The following is a 17,293-nucleotide window of genomic DNA, read 5'->3' on the forward strand; positions in this document are numbered from 1 at the left end:
CACCGCCATCAGCCACCAGAGACAAGTGAAGAATACATAGGCTGATGTCGTTGGCAGAGTTTGACGAGCTACGGTGGGACCATTCGTGCGACAGGCTTGATGTCCCCTCCAACTACTTGAAGCGCAAGGCCAGGAAGACTCCAGGCGGGCTCGAAGAGCTCCGCAAGTCCATGACCTCAGCCACGATATACGTCGGTAACCTTTCATTCTATACCTCAGAGGAGCAGCTCTACGAGCTTTTCAGCAAGTGCGGGTCCATTGAGAAAATCATCATGGGCCTCGATCGTTTTAAATTCACGCCATGCGGCTTCTGCTTTATCATATACCAGACTCCCCAGGAGGCGCTTGCGGCGCTGAAGTACCTATCCAAGACCAAGCTAGATGACCGAGAGATCACGATCGACTTAGACCCAGGCTTTGAAGAGGGCCGCCAGTTTGGCCGCGGAAAGAACGGTGGCCAGGTCAGTGACGAGTTGCGGTTCGAGTTCGATGCCTCACGCGGTGGCTTTTATGTGCCTTTGGAGAACCGCATCGGTGCAGTTAACCACTTCGGCGCGCGGCGGATCCGCGACCCGCACAAGAACCACCACCACCACCACCATGGTCACCACCACCACCACGGACAGCCCCATGCTGCGGCGGCCAAGGTAAACCCCATGGAAGTCGAAGAGGAACTCGATAGCTACATCCCCGGGCAATAGGTGCTAAGCGCTCGTGTATGCTGAAAGTAGATAGATAGATCGCCGCTCTTGCTAGCTCGGCTCGCGCCCGCACCCACTTTCACTCTGCTCATGTCATTACCATTAGTTATTAGTATTAATTACATTTTAACGCAAACACAGTTTTCTAGGTATGTATATTATGATAAGTCTTATAAATACAATGCACATGTAACGGGAGCAGAGTACATAATGAGTGCTTAGGTATTCAACTGTAGGAGTCTCCAAACGGAATGCGGTAGGATGTTCAAGCGTTTGTACCAGACAAGTTCTTCAAATCTTCCAACCTATCTATCAACTTTTTCCTTCTCGTCAGCGGCATAATGCTGAACCGCTTATCCAGCTCGGAGTCCGACCGCGAAATCTCCCCTTGGTCGCTCGACGGTTCTGATGGAGACTGCGCTGTTATGTTTCCACTGTAGCTTTTGGACAGCTTGTAGTAGTTCTGGAAGATCTTCCGGCGCCGGACATTGATAAACCAATTGGAGAGCTGCACCGGGTTGAGGCCTGTCTGCTTCAGAAGCTCTTTCTTCTCCTGCGGCGATGGATACGGGTTGTCGTAATGGTTCCGCAGCCACTCGTTGAGTATGTCCACCGTCTCTTTAGGCAAGTTCGAGCGCCGGTGCTGCTTTTTGGTCTCTTTGAGTTTGCCCTTTGTGCCGTCTGGCGCAGGCTCCTGCTGGTCATCGCGGCCATACACTGTGAACGGCTCCGTCGCCGGCGCCGCCGGTGCCCCCTCTACCGGCGAAAGAAAGTGCGATATGCTGTGATGTCGAGGTGGTGGCTGCGGCCATGGCCGAATCTGCGGGAGCGAGGGCGATCGCATCCTGCCAAAGAATACAGGTGCCTCCGCTGGCGGCGCCGCACCGAATTCATTCAACCCGGGTGCCACCGCCCGAGGCGAATGTCCATGCGCATACCCAACCGGCTGTTCGCCGTAGGGGTACTGTTCCGTGTCCACAACGTCCACGATGTTAAGAATATGGTGAATAGAAGGCAATTTTATGGGGTTGCCGGGCATGCTGTGATAATAGAGAGGAGATTTGTATTGTTCACTGCTCGAGGAGCCAATCCTTCAGGTAATATATGACAATAGTAACCGTTGGCTTTTATTGTCCTGAGTCTTTCGAGAAAAAAAATGTCGATCACTGAGTGCTGAAACGGCGGGCTGCAGGTCGCGTTTTAAGTAGTGTGGCCGCCAGATTGCCACTGAGAGCAGGTAGTATGCAACTTGGTAGGAGACCCTGTGCGCTCCAGTACAAGGGGCTGTAGACGTCGACTGGGAGTGTTGCACTGAGTGGAAGCAGTGGATGTAGTGAGGCCTGGCGATCAGTATAATAGGCCCACAGAGGGTTTATATATTGCTTTGGGGCAGAGGTCCGTAAGCAGAGCAGTTTATCATCTTTCGTGCCAACTTTTGGGGAGGCATGAATGCAAATGGCATTTATATATCGACGAAAAAGTCGGATGATAATCGTTGCCGGCGGCAAGGACAAAGGAAGGGAGTTGGCAGCGGGCGTGCTACGAATTTCGATTCGATCTTATTGGACTTGGACGGCAAATGTGTCATGTAGTTGCCAGGAGTGCCGCAGAAGAGGCAGGCAGCTGCGAGGTAGAGACGGTTAATCACGCAAGTGGCAGTGCCTGTGCGGCAGCGGCGGCCGCTTATGCAATAAGTACAGTACGTTGCACCAAGATCCGGCCACCGCGCGGTGCTCTGCATTTCTGCGTAGAGACAGCCCCTTTGACGGTTTGGCCGGCGGGCACGCGCACGCGCTGGTTGACTTTGCAGTTGAATCACGCGGCGGAGCCTGCGGCACTGGGGGTTTTGCCAATTGACACTTCTGCCTGTGGCTGCGGCGTTGCCCAGTGGGCTTTATGGCACGAATCTGCAGTTTCGAGGCAGAAGAATGGAGACGTTCCCCTCTACCGGCTGCCGCAGCTGCCATGACAATTGGGCTTCCGGGAGACCGCAGCCCTCCAGTGCGCGCTCGTGCCCGCCGTGCAGCCATGTGCCCGCCTGAAACCATGCCTACCACGGACATCCAACATGTCTTACCAGAAACAGTCTGCGTGTTACTGCTTAGAGAATCTGGGTAGACACAAATATTAGGTAAGTACGTCCAGCTTTCAGGCAGCTGCGAACAGTGCCAGATAACGTAACCGTTGCCCGTGTCACAGAAATAGCATCCGGCACGGGCTTTGCTTATTCCCGGGGATGCACACTGGGTCTATGTGCCAGTGCGCTGGGGCTTCTTCAGATATCACGTTGCCATGTTAACCTTTCTGTTCGACTCCTTTTGGTCGAGGGCATGCTAGTGAGCCTGCTGCGGCCCTATTGTGTTTTGGTGTCCACGATTTCCTCGGGAGACACGCTTTGCCTCTGTCCTACCTGGCCATCTGCTCGCGCGTTTCAAGTCACGAAGATCTGTTTCTTCATCGAGATCGAACGCCCGCTTCATCATTCTTGCACGAGTTCGTCACACGTTCATCAGGACCTTGCGTAGCCTCATCGGGAAGCCTTTGCCGAAAGCAGCAGTGTGCTGGCCATGCTGGCTAAAGCCGAGTAGGAAAGCTACTGCGAGAAGTGGTACCTCCTGCTCAGCTGTGTTCGGAGGCTTCGGCTGTACTCCTACTTAGTTGGCGCTGATGCCCGTCATGCAGTGGGCAACATGTACCGTAGAAGCGGTGCCCACCCCACGCTAGTGATGGTTACGAGGCTCCGGGCGTCAGGTCAGATGTCCACTCACAGCGCTGGCGCTGCTTCGTGCGGTGGACGAACGTTCGCTGCTGAAAACCAAGCGCGATGCCGCTCCTCGGAAACACTTGCGTATTGACACTTTGGCTGCGGAAGTAAGACGCAGGTGCAGCCAAGCTAGCGTATTCGTACCTATACCTAGATGGCGGCTTCTAAGGGGCGTCACGGAGACTACTTGTGCAGTCTGTGTCTAGACGTTTTTGACGTCAGAGACACAAAACCGCTATCGTGCGCATATGTGCCAATGTAGCACTGGCACTACCGCCAAACGTCGAGAGTTTTGGCGGCTAGCAGAGATAAAAGTGCCGCGCCAGATCTCTTGTTTCCTCAACGGAGTAGGGCATAGACGAGATCGGCAGATATCGGTTCACAGGCGGCATGCCAATCAAGAAGTCAATACTCAGCAGCTCTCGCACAGAGCCCTACTATGCGCCGTGCAACCAGGAGCTCTCGGGCACCAAGTGTAAGGTAATACAACTCAAGAACCTTAAATGTCGCGGCACGCTCATCAAGCACAAGACGCCAGTGCCTCCAATTTTGGTCTTCAACAGCCTCAACTTCGAGAACAACCCGCTGATGGACGTGCACGACTCGGCCAACTTGCGCGTCCAGCTCGTGCTCTCCCATGATACATGCTATCTTCCGGGCATCTTCACGCAGCAGGAGTCTCTCGCAACGACCACTGCGTCTGCGCGCTCATCGGCAGACGATGAGATGCTCCTCCAATCCAAGTCCGTATTTGCGGGGTACGTGCACATCACCGTCAAGGGGCAATCGGGCGTGCTGTTCCAGGACTTGAAGGTGCAGCTAAGCGGCTACTCCTCGGAGTTTGTGTGCCTCACGCAGTTTGGCGAGAAGGTGGTGCGCCTGTTAAAAGACCTTACCTCTGACAGCTGCAGCCACTTGCGACCCATGATCCAGGACACAATACACTTCAAGCCGAAATTGACACTTCTCTCGCCAGGCACGTATACCTACCCGTTCAACTTCGTGCTAGATCCATACCACTTCCATGCCTCGATCGGCACCCACCTCGGGTCCACGCAATACCGCATGGAGCTTACCTGCACGATCATGCGCCAGAAGGCCCAGTACGAAACCATATTCCTCTCGCGCCCGTTCGCGGTTAAGAAAACTCTTCCACCAGGGAACCTTCTCCGCTATGACTGCGTGGAGAGCCAGGGCACCTGGCGCGACGGCTTACTTGACTACAAGATATATCTATCCACCAAGCTGCTCGAGTTCGACCAGCCCTTCCAGTTCCACTTGCACTTGGTCAAGGGCGAGGCGCACCAAATAGAGGTCCAGACGATAGAGGTCATATTGGAGCAGAACATGCTGATCCCCTGCGTCAAGAAAAAGGACCTCCACAAGCCCGTGGCCAAGGCCAAGTCCTACATGGCCACCAACATGTTCCTCTTGGCCAAGCACTCGGTCACCAGCAAACACGACATACAGCACATTCTCCAGTTCCCAGACCTCCTGGTCTCGTCCAGCAAGCAGAGCATCGTCATGGGCAAGTCGCTCCACCCGTACTACTGCGAGATGAGCGACACCTTCGGCGCCGACCGCTGCAAGTTGAAGATCACCCACGTTCTCAAGGCGCAGGTCAGCCTCCGCCTCCACGACGGCGGCAAGGTCACCAACATGCTTATCTGCTTGAAGCTCCCTGTCTTGCTCGTCGACAAGGACATGAGCAGCGGCCTCCACCTCCCGCCCTACCGGGAGTCCTGCAGCGCCTCCGCCAAGGACACCCTTAGCACGCTCTGCCCCACAATGTCCGACGACAGCCGCCTCTGCAGCAGCCCCCCCACCTACGCCGAGCTCTTCGACTCTGCCTACCCGCCCGCCGAGTCCTCTAGCTAGACACCGGCAGCGCGCCTGCCCCACCATCCTAGTAATGCATATAATATACCGCCGTGTGCACCCTCCATCGTCATTTGCCGCGCCGACGCCCGGCCCCGTGCCTAAGATTGCGTTTTGTCGCGCTGACGACAGCGCCCTGCTGCATCCGTCCGTTGGTGCAGTCGTGCCTGATGTAGTGCGCAGCAACTGCACGCCCTGCGGGAATAGACTAGCCGCTGCCGAACCCTACGCTCGCGTGCCGGCGCCCAGCCCGCTAGCGCCATGTGCTACGACGCTGACGTCGCAAAACGTCGAACGCTGCCCTTGCTTACAACGCTACAACTTGTGGCTCAGAACAAGCATAAAATAAGGCATTTGCCGCCCTTGAGCCCGCGCACAAACGAAACGTATCCAAGAACCCGCGGATGCGGCACATTTCTGCAATCCTCACGGGGACAAGAGATTTCGAAATAAGAGTCATTTCTTGCAAGCTTTGCCGAAAATGAAAATCTAAGTGTCATATTAGCTGAAAAAGCCGACATATCCAACACTAGTATTTAGTTATATATACCCGGGTAGAGCAGATAACCGCACCCTGGCTCAGCGTCAACTGAGTACCCGCAGAGTGTGTTTTAGCATTGGTAGCAGTCTGTGATAGAAAGCGCACAACGGCAGCGAATAGGACAATCCAGAGACAATGACCTCATTTCCGATGTTCGCAGCGGACGCTGACCAGGCCGAAGACGTCCGAATCCTCGGCTACGACCCTCTGGTGTCGCCGGCGCTGCTTCAGTCGCAAATTCCCGCGACGCAGGCGTGCCTCGAGACGGCGCAGAAGGGTCGGCGGGAGGCCATCGACATCATAACAGGGAAGGACGACCGGGTGCTGGTGGTGGTCGGGCCGTGCTCGATCCACGACCTGGACGCGGCGCAGGAGTACGCGCAGCGGCTGAAGAAGCTGGCGGAGGAGCTGGAGGGCGACCTGGTGGTGGTGATGCGCGCGTACCTGGAGAAGCCGCGGACGACAGTGGGGTGGAAGGGCCTGATCAACGACCCGGACGTGAACAACACTTTCAACATCAACAAGGGCCTACAGGCGGCGCGGCAGCTGTTCGTGAACCTGACGTCGATCGGCGTGCCAATTGGGTCCGAGATGCTCGACACCATCTCGCCGCAGTACCTCACGGACCTGCTGTCGTTCGGCGCTATCGGCGCGCGCACGACGGAGTCGCAACTGCACCGCGAGCTAGCGTCGGGGCTGTCGTTTCCGATTGGGTTCAAGAACGGCACGGACGGCTCGCTGGACGTGGCACTGGACGCGGTCAAGGCGTCGTCCCACTCGCACCACTTCATGGGCGTGACCAAGCACGGCGTGGCCGCCATCACCACGACGAAGGGCAACGAGCACTGCTTTGTCATCCTGCGCGGCGGCAAGCGCGGCACGAACTACGACGCTACGTCCGTGGCGGAGGCGAAGGCCAAGCTGCCCCCCACGGGCGTGCTGATGATCGACTATTCGCATGGGAACTCCAACAAGGACTTCCGCAACCAGCCGAAGGTGAACGAGGTTGTGTCGGAGCAGATTGCCAACGGCGAGGACAAGATCGTCGGCGTCATGATCGAGTCCAACATCAACGAGGGCAGCCAGAAGATTCCGCCCGAGGGCAAAGCTGGCCTCAAGTACGGTGTTTCGATCACGGACGGCTGCATATCCTGGGAGACCACCGAGGAGGTGCTGAGGAAGCTCGCCGGCGCCGTCCGCAAGCGGCGCGACCTGCGGAAGACCAAATAAGGCCGCCACCGCGCACTGCGCACATCCTAGTATGTAGTCGCAAAGCTCATTTCAATTCTGGTTTTTAGCTCTTTCACTAAGCTTTGCACGGGCTCGCTTGTGTGGTTTGTTTGTACTTATCACTTATAATTATGTTTTATTTTACTTCAGATGAGTCATTTCGGCTCGATTTTCCTTATAAGTCAGCGGCTCTCGCTTTGAAGCTTCCGTTTGGCACAGCGCTGTGATCCGCTCGTGGCGGTTCTGTATTCTATATTGCTTTGCCCGTAATGGTACAGGTCGTGCACATCGTGGACGTCGAAAGCGGCAACCTGCAATCGATCACAAACGCAATTGAGCATCTAGGCTATGAGGTGAAGCTGATACGAAGTGGCGCTGATCCTGAGCTGGACAAGGCGGAGACGCTAATTCTACCGGGCGTCGGGAATTTTGGCCATTTCACTCGCAACATGCGCGCCCGTGGGTTTGTGGACGCTATCTCCTCATACATCGCATCTGGGAGGCCCCTGATGGGCATCTGCGTTGGGCTACAAGTGCTATTTAGAAGCTCCGAAGAAGACCCTGGCGCAGAAGGACTGGCGCTGGTCGACATGTCGCTGTCGCGGTTCCGCGATGAGTCAAAGCCGGTTCCGGAGATAGGTTGGAACACCCTGCAACTGGACGGAGACCAATTCTTCGGTCTTGACCCCTGCGGAAGGTACTACTTCGTGCACTCGTATGCTGCGATGTTGGCAAATGGTGCGGGCCGGTTGCGAGAGCAGGGCTGGCGCGTCGCGACAGCCAGGTACGGCGATGAGCGATTTGTAGCGGCGCTGGCACGTGGAAACCTGTTTGCAACGCAATTCCACCCAGAAAAGTCGGGGAAGCTCGGGTTGCAACTACTGGCCAACTTCCTGAAGCAGCAACACCCTTCTATTGACCGCGGCTCGCAGGATATAGAGCTGCTCACCAATGATTACTCTAATTATGGGTTGACCAGACGGATTATCGCATGTTTAGATGTGCGCGCCAACGATGAGGGAGATCTCGTGGTGACGAAAGGCGACCAATATGATGTCAGAGACAAGCAAGAAAGTGGTGCGATCAGAAACCTAGGCAAGCCGGTCGAGCTGGCGCAGCTTTATTACGAGCAAGGTGCAGACGAGATTACATTCCTGAATATAACGAGCTTCAAGGATTGTCCATTAAGGGATGCACCAATGCTGGAGGTGCTGCGGCTAGCTGCTAAGACGACTTTTGTTCCGTTGACTGTGGGCGGCGGAATCCGGGATATAGTTGATCCGGACGGGACAAGAATCTCTGCTCTGGACGTTGCTGGCCTTTACTTCCGATCCGGTGCAGATAAAGTTTCCATCGGGACAGACGCTGTCTATGCCGCGGAGCGGTACTACGAGGCCGGGACACGTGGGGATGGCTCGTCTCCCATAGAAACCATTTCGAAGGCCTACGGGTCCCAGGCGGTGGTAATTTCTGTTGATCCTAAGCGAGTTTATGTTGATTCCCCGGATGATACTCCCAATAAGACCATCGAGTCCAAGTATCCTAATTCTAAAGGTCAAAGATGGTGCTGGTACCAATGTACTTTGAAAGGAGGGCGAGAATGCAGTAAGATTGGCGTCTGGGAATTAGTAAGGGCATGCGAAGCCCTAGGTGCCGGCGAGATTCTCTTAAATTGCATCGACAGAGATGGTACAAATGTTGGATACGATCTCGAGTTGCTTAAACTGGTTAAGTATGCCGTAAAAATTCCCGTCGTTGCCTCGAGCGGCGCAGGGAAGCCTGAGCATTTCCAAGAAGCATTTCTCGAGACTGGAGTAGATGCCTGTTTGGGAGCGGGTATATTCCATAGGGGAGAATACACCGTTCGAGAAGTCAAGGACCATCTCAGCAGGAACGGATTGAAAGTGAGGCTGATTTGAAGATCCACGGGGAAGTAGATATGATATTAAACTGTATACATAATACAAGAAATGGCAAAGTCAGCGCCAATACTTTGCTCTTGCGAAATAGTCTATTTTAATTGAGAACTGTACGGGAGCACAATATGCCAGAGAATTAGGTTACTATCGGCGCTGGAATTGTATGCAGCTTAGTATTTCATTCATCTCCCATCTCCTTTGCTCTCTTTTCGGCCTCTTCATCGCTTAACTCAATACCACCAGCCACAGAAAACTGCCCACCACAACCTACAAATACAATGCTTTCATGTTGCGTGGCAGTATTTTTGATCCTCGTAGGAACCTCAACATCCTCCCCAGCAGGACCTAGGCCTACCGCATAGGTCTCACCAAACCCCCAAGAGTATATAATACCATTTCTGGCCACAGCGAGAGAGTGGTGGGAACCCGCTGCGATGGCCTTGAATTTTGGAAGGCCTTTAAGCTTAGTGGGGACTGGAACTGAACGCGCCTTCCCATGGACATCCTTATAGGTGCTCTCGGGGTAGTCCTCTGCTGAGATGCCCACCTCAAACATATCTAATCTTCCAAACGTGTATAAGTCGCCGTCCTGTGTTAACACAATAGAGTGGTGCTCCCCAGCAGCAATGGATTCTACCTTCACATCTGGTGGCAGCAATACCTCGGTTGGAACAGTAACCATGGCACCATCCTCGACCTCATTGGAGATACCGCATTGGCCAAATTGGTTAAGACCCCAGGCGAAAAGTCTCCCATCGTCGGCTAGCGCAAAGGAGTGGTTCTCTCCGGAAGCAATATACTTGACACCATCAAGACCAAACGCACGAGGATCCAGTGTCCGCAAGCGTGATCTTTCCATGATCTTTCTCCCCAACTGATACTGCTGGCCGTTACCCCAGGCGTAGACGACGCCATGCTCGTCTAGGAACAGGATGTGGTCTTTTCCTGGTGCCATCTGCACAATACGGCTCCCAGAGAAGGATGGTAGCTTCCATGGAGACCGTTGCGATTCAATTGCGTCCTGATAGAACCCCAGGATCCCCTCGTTGCAGCGGAACGTGCCCCACGCATACACGTCCCCGTTCTCAAATAGTACACATGACAAATTGTCCGTGGCCGCCAGCTGGACGACCTTCTGCGTGTCTAGCGGTAGCGAGTCGCGAGGTAACATCGTGGGCGTTGCCTCCAGCTCGTTCAGGTCCCCGTCCTCATCATCGCTGCTCTCAGCAGCGTCCATGTCCCGCAATTGCTCAGCGGCCCCGCTCGTATCCCGGCCCAGGGCGCCCGAGTCATTGGTGCCCCAGGACCACACATTGTTGTCCGAATCCAACGCCAGGCAGTGCATCCCCCCCACCGCAAACGATACAATGCCTGCTTTTTCCCTCTGCAACAGCGGGTTCAGCCGAGGACGCTTAACCTCTTTGTTCTTCGCCAGAGGTCCCAAGCCCAGTTCGCACATCGAACCCGTCCCCCACACGAAGATGTCCATACGGCTATCCGATATATACAATTGCCTGTAGTCATCCAACTTATTGATGCTTTTGTAGTGTTTGTTAAGTGTCGAAACAAGATGCTTCCGCTTCTTCCTAGGCGAGCTCATCGGGCTGGATCCCCTTTTCTGCATCTTCACGGACTCCATTGCTATATGCTTCTCCCGCGCGTGGCCTGCTGTTACCAATGGATAGAATAGCTACCTAGCCTTGCTTCGGATAATTCAAAGGCTCTAGAGATTTTTCATTTTTCACTGAATTCCGATCGAGAGCTTTTCATATAAAAGAACTTTGGCGCCAGGAGACGTTGGGCCGCAAGAAAACCTGGATATTGCCCAGGCCAGGAGGTTTCAGATCACTGCCAGCAAGCTCCAGAATCCTACGCTCGAGCAGCTTTCTTCCACCGGTGCTGATCCTTGAGATATGATAGAAGGTATTCAACAACCCACACATAACGACACCATTTCTATTTCTTTTTCTTTGATGATATTGAAAATTTTCAGTGCCGCGATGAGATGAGCGATCATTAGTAGTCAGTCCGTTGTAGTGCTTTCTGCTTGGATTGATTGCATACGTGGAGTGTACCTGACGGGTAGCAGGCGATAATAGTATGGGCAGGGCTACCATTGGGCGGACCAAGAAGCAGCGGCATGATCCGCTGCTGCAGGATCTTGCCTCGCAACACGGCAAGTTGAGAAAGCAGGCCAACGCACAGACCGAGGAAACTGAGGAGCAGGACGAAGAATACGTAGATGCACAGGCATCGCGGAAGATTCTACAGCTTGCCCGTGAACAGCAGGAGGAGCTGGAAGAGGAAGACCAAGCGCGCGCCCAGTCTGAAACGATGAATCGGTTCCGTGTAGCCGACTACGGGCTGGCAAAAGACTCGGATGAAGAGGAGATGGCGGAGGAGATCTCTGACTTCGAGCCGGAAGAGGAGCTAGAGGAAGAAGTGGTGGAGATCGATGAGGAGGACGCGGCGATGTTCGAACAGTACTTCAAGAGGTCTTCTGACTTCAACTCGGCTAACGGGACCTATATTCTCGCAGACAAAATCATGGCTGCCATTCGCGAGAAGGAGATGGAGATGAAAGTCAAGGCACAAGCTGCGCAAGCAGGCGACGCGGGGATGCCCAGCGAAGGTGTCGCACTGCCTGAAAGGGTCATAAGGGCATACACCACGGTCGGGAGCATCCTGAAGACGTGGACGCATGGGAAGCTGCCAAAGCTGTTTAAGGTGATTCCTTCTTTGAATAACTGGGAAGACGTGCTATATGTCACTAACCCAGAGGCATGGTCGCCACATGTGGTATACGAGGCGACGAAGCTCTTTGTGTCTAACTTATCGGCAAAGGGCGCACAGAAATTCATTAACATGGTGCTATTAGAACGCTTCAGAGAGAATATCGAAACCTCGGAGGACCATTCGTTGAACTACCACATATACCGGGCGCTAAAGAAATCGCTATACAAGCCTGCGGCATTCTTCAAAGGGTTTCTCTTTCCCCTCGTGGAGACCGGGTGCAATGTTCGCGAGGCCACTATCGCAGCCAGTGTGCTCGCAAGAGTCTCCGTCCCAGCTCTGCATTCCTCTGCTGCGTTGACGTATCTGCTTCGGTTACCGTTCAACCCTGCTACGACGGTGTTCATAAAGGTGCTGCTCGAAAAGAAGTATGCATTGCCCTACCAGACAGTGGATGAATGTGTGTTCTATTTCATGCGGTTCCGTGCTGTCGACGACGGTAGCACGGGCGAGGATGCCACTAGAGTTCTGCCCGTGGTTTGGCACAAGGCGTTCTTGTCCTTTGCACAACGTTACAAGAACGACATAACCCAGGACCAGAGAGACTTCCTGCTCGAGACTGTCCGTCAAAGGGGTCACAGGGATATTGGCCCGGAAATTAGGAGAGAACTCTTAGCCGGCAAGAGCAGAGAATTCGTCAGTGATGTTGGGAACACGGCTGATTTGATGATTGACGTCCAATAGACTGCGGAGAGGTGTGTTTATCCTATATAGAGATTAGAATTCCATGTATATTAATTACCTACTGGATAACCTTGCACCCTGGCGCTGCCCTGGCAGACTCACATTTTGGGGAAGATCCTGATAATCAAGTACGTTACTAGCAAGCTCATGATGATAAAGAACGCACATCCCATGTAGAAGAAGAAGCCCACGCGGGAACGGTTGTATTTCTTCAGCTTCGTACCCAGGGTGGACAGGCTCTGTGAGGTCGCCTGCAGGCCGAGCTCTGTGGCCCGGAGGACAGTGGAGTCCTCGGCCAGCGCGTTCTGGAACGCTTCTGCTCCACGCCTCAAGCTGGTAACGAGCTGTGCCATGTCTGAAACCAGTTCACGCTGCACATCGTCTTGTACTTGCATCTGCTTCTCGAGCGCTTCTCTGTCCTCTTTTCCCTCTTGGCCACCGATCAGCCGCTGCCGCAGCTGCTGCAGGGAGTCGTCGTCGCCGTTCAGCTGGCCTGTGTCTCCGATCGCCTCGCTCTCTTCGTCTAGCCTTGGGTCTGCGCTATCAAAATCTACGCTGTACCGTCTCCGTGCCTTGGCCTCCTTCTGCTCGTTGTACAGGCTTATCAGGCCCTTCCGGTACCTGTAAAGTTTGTGGAGGGTGTCTAGTTCCAGCTTTCCCAACTCCTTGTCATAATCCTCTGAGCCAGAGCCATCTTGCAGTTCTCTCGCTACTGTTTGTTCCCTGATACAGGCTAAGTTGGTAGCCAGCTTCGACACTAAGACATAGTCCAGTACGGAATCGCTATCCACAGGCAGCGATGCATACTGAGCCCTCAGCCTGTCTGCTATGCTCGCTGTCTCAGCGGTTTCCACCTCGCTCATGGCTTTGCGAGTGTTCCGTAGTATGTCACTTTGTAGCGCCGGGCGAGCAAAATAGCTAACACAGCGCAACGAGCCAGACGGACATAGAAGCCGCCACTCCAAGAGCGCGCACACGGATTGCGTGCTGCTGCCGACACCTCGGGAGGCCACGGAGCTGGTGTGCAAGCGCGGTATGCGCCAGCGCCCCTCGATGCGACCAGACTCGGCGACGCTACTACAAGAAATACAGATATTTCCGCCCTCCTACTATCAAACTACGAACTGTGAGAATGCAGTCGTTGCTAGCGAAAGGGGCGTTAGGGAGTTCCCAGCTATGGGCATTATAGGTAAACCCGCAGTGCGTGGGGGAGCACACGACCGCCCTTCTCGCCGAAGAGAGAAGTAGCACCGTGCAGAAATACTCTGCGCGGTCCTGTAGGCAGCCACAGCGCTCTTTGAGCATGCAGGTGTATATGCTAAGAGCCACTGCGTCGGGAAGGTAGATGTCTGAGAGGATCACCAACTGTGGATGTTTATAAAGGAACTCTTTGATCCGGGTAATATATATGGATAACTAGGGCTTACCATAACTATGAGAGACGTAAGACTAATATTATACGATGAATATGACATTGCTGGGCATTCTAATGGGCAGGAATATGCGGAATTAATCGCTGAACATAGCAGCCTTCTTCTTGCCCTTCTTGTTCTTCTTATTGTGTTTTTTGCCGTTGCCTTGTTGAGCATTGGCCTGATGGAATGGCTTCGTAAGTTTGCCCTGGATTCCATTCAATTGGAAGAATTCGCGATCCAGATCCTTCGCCGCGTTGTACAGCGCAGCCTGTTTTCCGCCGTGTGTCACAGACTTGGCCTGTGTTAAAGAATCGCCTCCGATGTGCGAAGAGAAGGTAAGTTTAGAAAGGTCGCGGGCCAAGTCGAGAGAAGTGATGCCTTTGTTCTTTGCTGCCTCCAGTAACTGTTCCCGTCTCGATTCTGGAAGGTTCTGAAGTGTGTAGAGCGCTTTGTTGAACTCTTTGCACTCCTCGCGCGTGTATGGCGTGTCATCTTCCAGGTGCGGAGGTGGATTGATATACAGCAGCTTGCCGTTGACATAGTCCTTCAAAATGTAGCGCGCAGCACGCGGTTCATCGGCCGAGCCGAACCCTTGGGTCATGTAGCCGCGTGCCCTGGCGTACGCCACCAGCAATTCTTGCGCGGATGGGTGCTCGCCACCACCCTCTTCTTCTGAACGAGTTTCGATATGGATACCGTAGACGGCCTCGAGAAAGTACTTGGGGATCCGCTCAGCAACCAGGGTGCTGGGCCCGATGTAGTCGCGGAGCTGGTCGATGGGAAGGACACCGTTGCACACAAGCTCTCCCTTGTTGTACGCGAAGTTGGGGAACACCAGCCCGGGACAGTCACACAGCATCACACGGTCGGAGAGTTTTATGGTTTGAAAGTGCTTCGTCTTTCCGGGAGTCGAGGAGACGGAGACCTTCTTGGCGCCCACCAGGGCGTTGATGGTAGAGGATTTCCCGACATTTGGGTACCCCACGAGGCCAATCTGGATTAGCGGTTCGTGGCCTGGCCGCGGTTCCTGCAGTGGCTCGCTGGGCGCCTTGGAGAGGAATAGGTCCTCCAGCTCCTCGATCTTCAAAATGCGTATCCTTTCCAACACCTCTGCATCGACCGTCTCGCCGTCAACCATGGCGACCGGCTCGTCCTGCTCTTCACGCTGCACGTAATCCTCCCCGAGCTCCTTCTGTAGTTCCAATAGCTCATTGGCGCGCCGTGCAGAGAAGAACGTAAATGCAATGCCTTTCGCGATAAAGTACTTGGCCCATATGATGCGCTGCTTCGTGGTCAGGAGATCGGCCTTGTTCACCAGCAGCAGGTTCTGCTTCCGCTCGTCCAGCTCCTTCACATACTCCTCCAAGTCTGTCGATCTAAATAGCAGTGGGTCGCGGGCGTCCACAATCTGCACCACAAGATCCGAGCGCTCGACAACTCTCCACAGCTGGCGCCAGACCTCTATGTTCCGCTCAAACGGCGTCAGCAACAGGTCGTCGTTCTCCTCCTGGAGCGTTGCTAGCTTCCGCCGCCAGTTGAGGAACGCCTCCTTCTCCTGCCTCTCAAGCTCGAAGCGGGTCATCTCCTCATCCCAGTACGGGCGCCGCGGGACAATAAGCTCTGCAGAGTGGGCTCGCTGCTTCTCGTTCAGCGCTGCCCGCTGCTGGTTGCTCAGCATAATGCCGTGGGAGGTGGCCACATCGGCGCCTGCATCCATCCGGATGATCTTGACGTTGGAGTGTCTGTCTGCAGTGAAGTCCTTCTCGGCAAGCTCTGCCGTGCTCAGGAACGCATCCAGAGACGACTCCTGCGTAACAGAGCGCAGCTTCACCCAGTTAGCCTCGTGCTTGTCCACCGTAAACCGCATCTCGCCATCGGGCAGATATTCAATCGCGTTCTCCTTGCTCCGTGCATTCTGGATAGCCTTGCCAAGCCCAATAGTGTTCTTATTCTTGCGCTGTATCGGTTTGGGGCCCACCGGCTGCTTCCATTTCTTCACTGGCTCCTTTTTGAGTGGCATAGGTTATACTGGGCCCTACGTTTGCGTACAGGTGCCCTTAGCTGCGGAAGAGATGGCTATCTTACTACTGCGATGAGCCTATTCTTGGCCTATACAAAATTTTTCACAGGGCTAACATACATGCACCACGAAAGTCCCGAGCCCCACCAGCCCGTCAAACCAACTGTGGTTAGTCAGCGAATAAGACAGCGGCAAGGGGCTATGGTTTCCATAGCTGGAGCGACTTGTCGTAGAAGGAGCAGGTAACCGCAAACTGGTCACACCAGTCCGCTCCGTAGCACATCGACTCGTGACCCTCCTTGAGGACATTCTTGACGGTAAAGTCATGGCCATCGACAGCCACAATGCGCGCGCCGTCGTACATGCAGCATACAAGTAGCTCGTTGGTCTCCGCGGCCAGCGCATTCGAGGGCGACTCCACGAAGCGCCACACGCCGCCCCCCAGGTCGAGCTCCGAAACGGCCAGTGGGCGCACATTGCCCGGGCACAGGGTGTTCCCCATCATGCGCAGGTCCAAGGAGCGGATGCGGTCGTCGTAGGAGCCTGTGAGCAGCGCGGTCGGCATGTGTGGGCGGAAGCTTGGCGTGCTCGGGCGTAGCGCTACCACGCCACCACCGTGCACAGCCGAGTTGGCCCAGATCAGACCCCCTGTGCGCACGTCGTACGCGTGCACCGCACAATCGTCGCCACCGCTGAACACAACATTCTCCAGCGGCGATAGGGCGCCGAACTCGCCAATCCAGCATTCCACAGAATGTCCTCTGGAAAATTCCCTGACGCCGCGGCTCAGATCCGCCGCTACCTCGCGCTTGCCTTGCACGTCATACTCCTTCAGATCTGCCTTCTCGTACACCTTCGCCGCAGACGCATACCGCACGTCCGGCGCGCCCGTCTCCACATCCACCGTGGCAACCGCGCCGCCCGCCGTCGTCACCACCAGTAGCCCCGGCTCCTGCGTGCTGAAGTTCACCGACGTGACCACACTGTCGCAGCCAAACAGCTGCAGGTTCGCCACCGCTGCCAGCACGCCTTCCGCCATCCGCCACACCATCACATTCCCCGTCGAGTGCGCGCTCACCAGCGTTTCCTTGTCGAACGGACTCGCCTTGAGGTCCAGCACCGCCCCGTACGTCGCCGTCCGCCCCACCAGCTGCAGCCCGCCGTCGTACACCTCGATGCTCCCGTGCCGCGCCCCGCTGGTCTTGTCAAGCTCGTACGTCCCTACTACCACGTATCCCCCGTCCATGATCCGCACAGCGCACGGCGGAAACTCGCTCCTGGCTCGCTCAAGCACCGTAATTTCCTGCATTCTTCGAGCAATTGTTTCTCAGTGTTCTCTTGTTCCACT

At 55.0% G+C, this 17,293-nt stretch overlaps 10 protein-coding genes and 1 non-coding gene across 11 annotated transcripts; 5 read left to right on the forward strand and 6 right to left on the reverse strand.

Annotated features, from left to right (window-relative positions):
* Nucleotides 1-44: 44 nt before the first annotated feature.
* Nucleotides 45-701, forward strand: CBC2 (nuclear cap-binding protein subunit CBC2; the record flags this gene model as incomplete). Its single annotated transcript, NM_210852.1, has 1 exon — nucleotides 45-701. One exon carries the CDS (start codon nucleotides 45-47, stop codon nucleotides 699-701), a length of 657 nt encoding a protein of 218 aa, NP_985498.1.
* A 265-nt stretch (nucleotides 702-966) lies between these two features.
* Nucleotides 967-1,740, reverse strand: AGOS_AFL049C (homeobox domain-containing protein; the record flags this gene model as incomplete). Its single annotated transcript, NM_210853.1, has 1 exon — nucleotides 967-1,740. The coding sequence occupies one exon, from the start codon at nucleotides 1,738-1,740 to the stop codon at nucleotides 967-969; it is 774 nt and encodes a 257-aa protein (NP_985499.1).
* A 2,115-nt stretch (nucleotides 1,741-3,855) lies between these two features.
* Nucleotides 3,856-5,343, forward strand: SPO23 (Spo23p; the record flags this gene model as incomplete). The annotated part of the gene is made up of 1 exon (NM_210854.2): nucleotides 3,856-5,343. One exon carries the CDS (start codon nucleotides 3,856-3,858, stop codon nucleotides 5,341-5,343), a length of 1,488 nt encoding a protein of 495 aa, NP_985500.2.
* A 676-nt stretch (nucleotides 5,344-6,019) lies between these two features.
* Nucleotides 6,020-7,114, forward strand: ARO4 (3-deoxy-7-phosphoheptulonate synthase ARO4; the record flags this gene model as incomplete). The annotated part of the gene is made up of 1 exon (NM_210855.1): nucleotides 6,020-7,114. One exon carries the CDS (start codon nucleotides 6,020-6,022, stop codon nucleotides 7,112-7,114), a length of 1,095 nt encoding a protein of 364 aa, NP_985501.1.
* Nucleotides 7,115-7,383: 269 nt separating this feature from the next.
* On the forward strand, nucleotides 7,384-9,033 carry HIS7 (imidazoleglycerol-phosphate synthase; the record flags this gene model as incomplete). The annotated part of the gene is made up of 1 exon (NM_210856.1): nucleotides 7,384-9,033. One exon carries the CDS (start codon nucleotides 7,384-7,386, stop codon nucleotides 9,031-9,033), a length of 1,650 nt encoding a protein of 549 aa, NP_985502.1.
* A 178-nt stretch (nucleotides 9,034-9,211) lies between these two features.
* Nucleotides 9,212-10,672, reverse strand: SRM1 (Ran guanyl-nucleotide exchange factor; the record flags this gene model as incomplete). The annotated part of the gene is made up of 1 exon (NM_210857.2): nucleotides 9,212-10,672. The coding sequence occupies one exon, from the start codon at nucleotides 10,670-10,672 to the stop codon at nucleotides 9,212-9,214; it is 1,461 nt and encodes a 486-aa protein (NP_985503.1).
* A 461-nt stretch (nucleotides 10,673-11,133) lies between these two features.
* Nucleotides 11,134-12,510, forward strand: ENP1 (snoRNA-binding rRNA-processing protein ENP1; the record flags this gene model as incomplete). The annotated part of the gene is made up of 1 exon (NM_210858.2): nucleotides 11,134-12,510. One exon carries the CDS (start codon nucleotides 11,134-11,136, stop codon nucleotides 12,508-12,510), a length of 1,377 nt encoding a protein of 458 aa, NP_985504.2.
* Nucleotides 12,511-12,608: 98 nt separating this feature from the next.
* Nucleotides 12,609-13,373, reverse strand: USE1 (SNAP receptor USE1; the record flags this gene model as incomplete). Its single annotated transcript, NM_210859.2, has 1 exon — nucleotides 12,609-13,373. One exon carries the CDS (start codon nucleotides 13,371-13,373, stop codon nucleotides 12,609-12,611), a length of 765 nt encoding a protein of 254 aa, NP_985505.2.
* A 229-nt stretch (nucleotides 13,374-13,602) lies between these two features.
* On the reverse strand, nucleotides 13,603-13,995 carry AGOS_AgSNR82. Its single transcript, NR_149429.1, has one exon. It is a non-coding gene; the product is annotated as an AgSNR82 (small nuclear RNA).
* A 24-nt stretch (nucleotides 13,996-14,019) lies between these two features.
* LSG1 (ribosome biogenesis GTPase LSG1) lies at nucleotides 14,020-15,945 on the reverse strand (the record flags this gene model as incomplete). Its single annotated transcript, NM_210860.2, has 1 exon — nucleotides 14,020-15,945. One exon carries the CDS (start codon nucleotides 15,943-15,945, stop codon nucleotides 14,020-14,022), a length of 1,926 nt encoding a protein of 641 aa, NP_985506.2.
* A 199-nt stretch (nucleotides 15,946-16,144) lies between these two features.
* RRT2 (diphthamide synthase) lies at nucleotides 16,145-17,254 on the reverse strand (the record flags this gene model as incomplete). The annotated part of the gene is made up of 1 exon (NM_210861.1): nucleotides 16,145-17,254. The coding sequence occupies one exon, from the start codon at nucleotides 17,252-17,254 to the stop codon at nucleotides 16,145-16,147; it is 1,110 nt and encodes a 369-aa protein (NP_985507.1).
* Between the last annotated feature and the right edge of the window lie 39 nt (nucleotides 17,255-17,293).

Source organism: Eremothecium gossypii, chromosome VI (genome assembly GCF_000091025.4).
Source record: "Eremothecium gossypii ATCC 10895 chromosome VI, complete sequence".
In the NCBI taxonomy this organism is placed as follows: domain Eukaryota; kingdom Fungi; phylum Ascomycota; class Saccharomycetes; order Saccharomycetales; family Saccharomycetaceae; genus Eremothecium; species Eremothecium gossypii.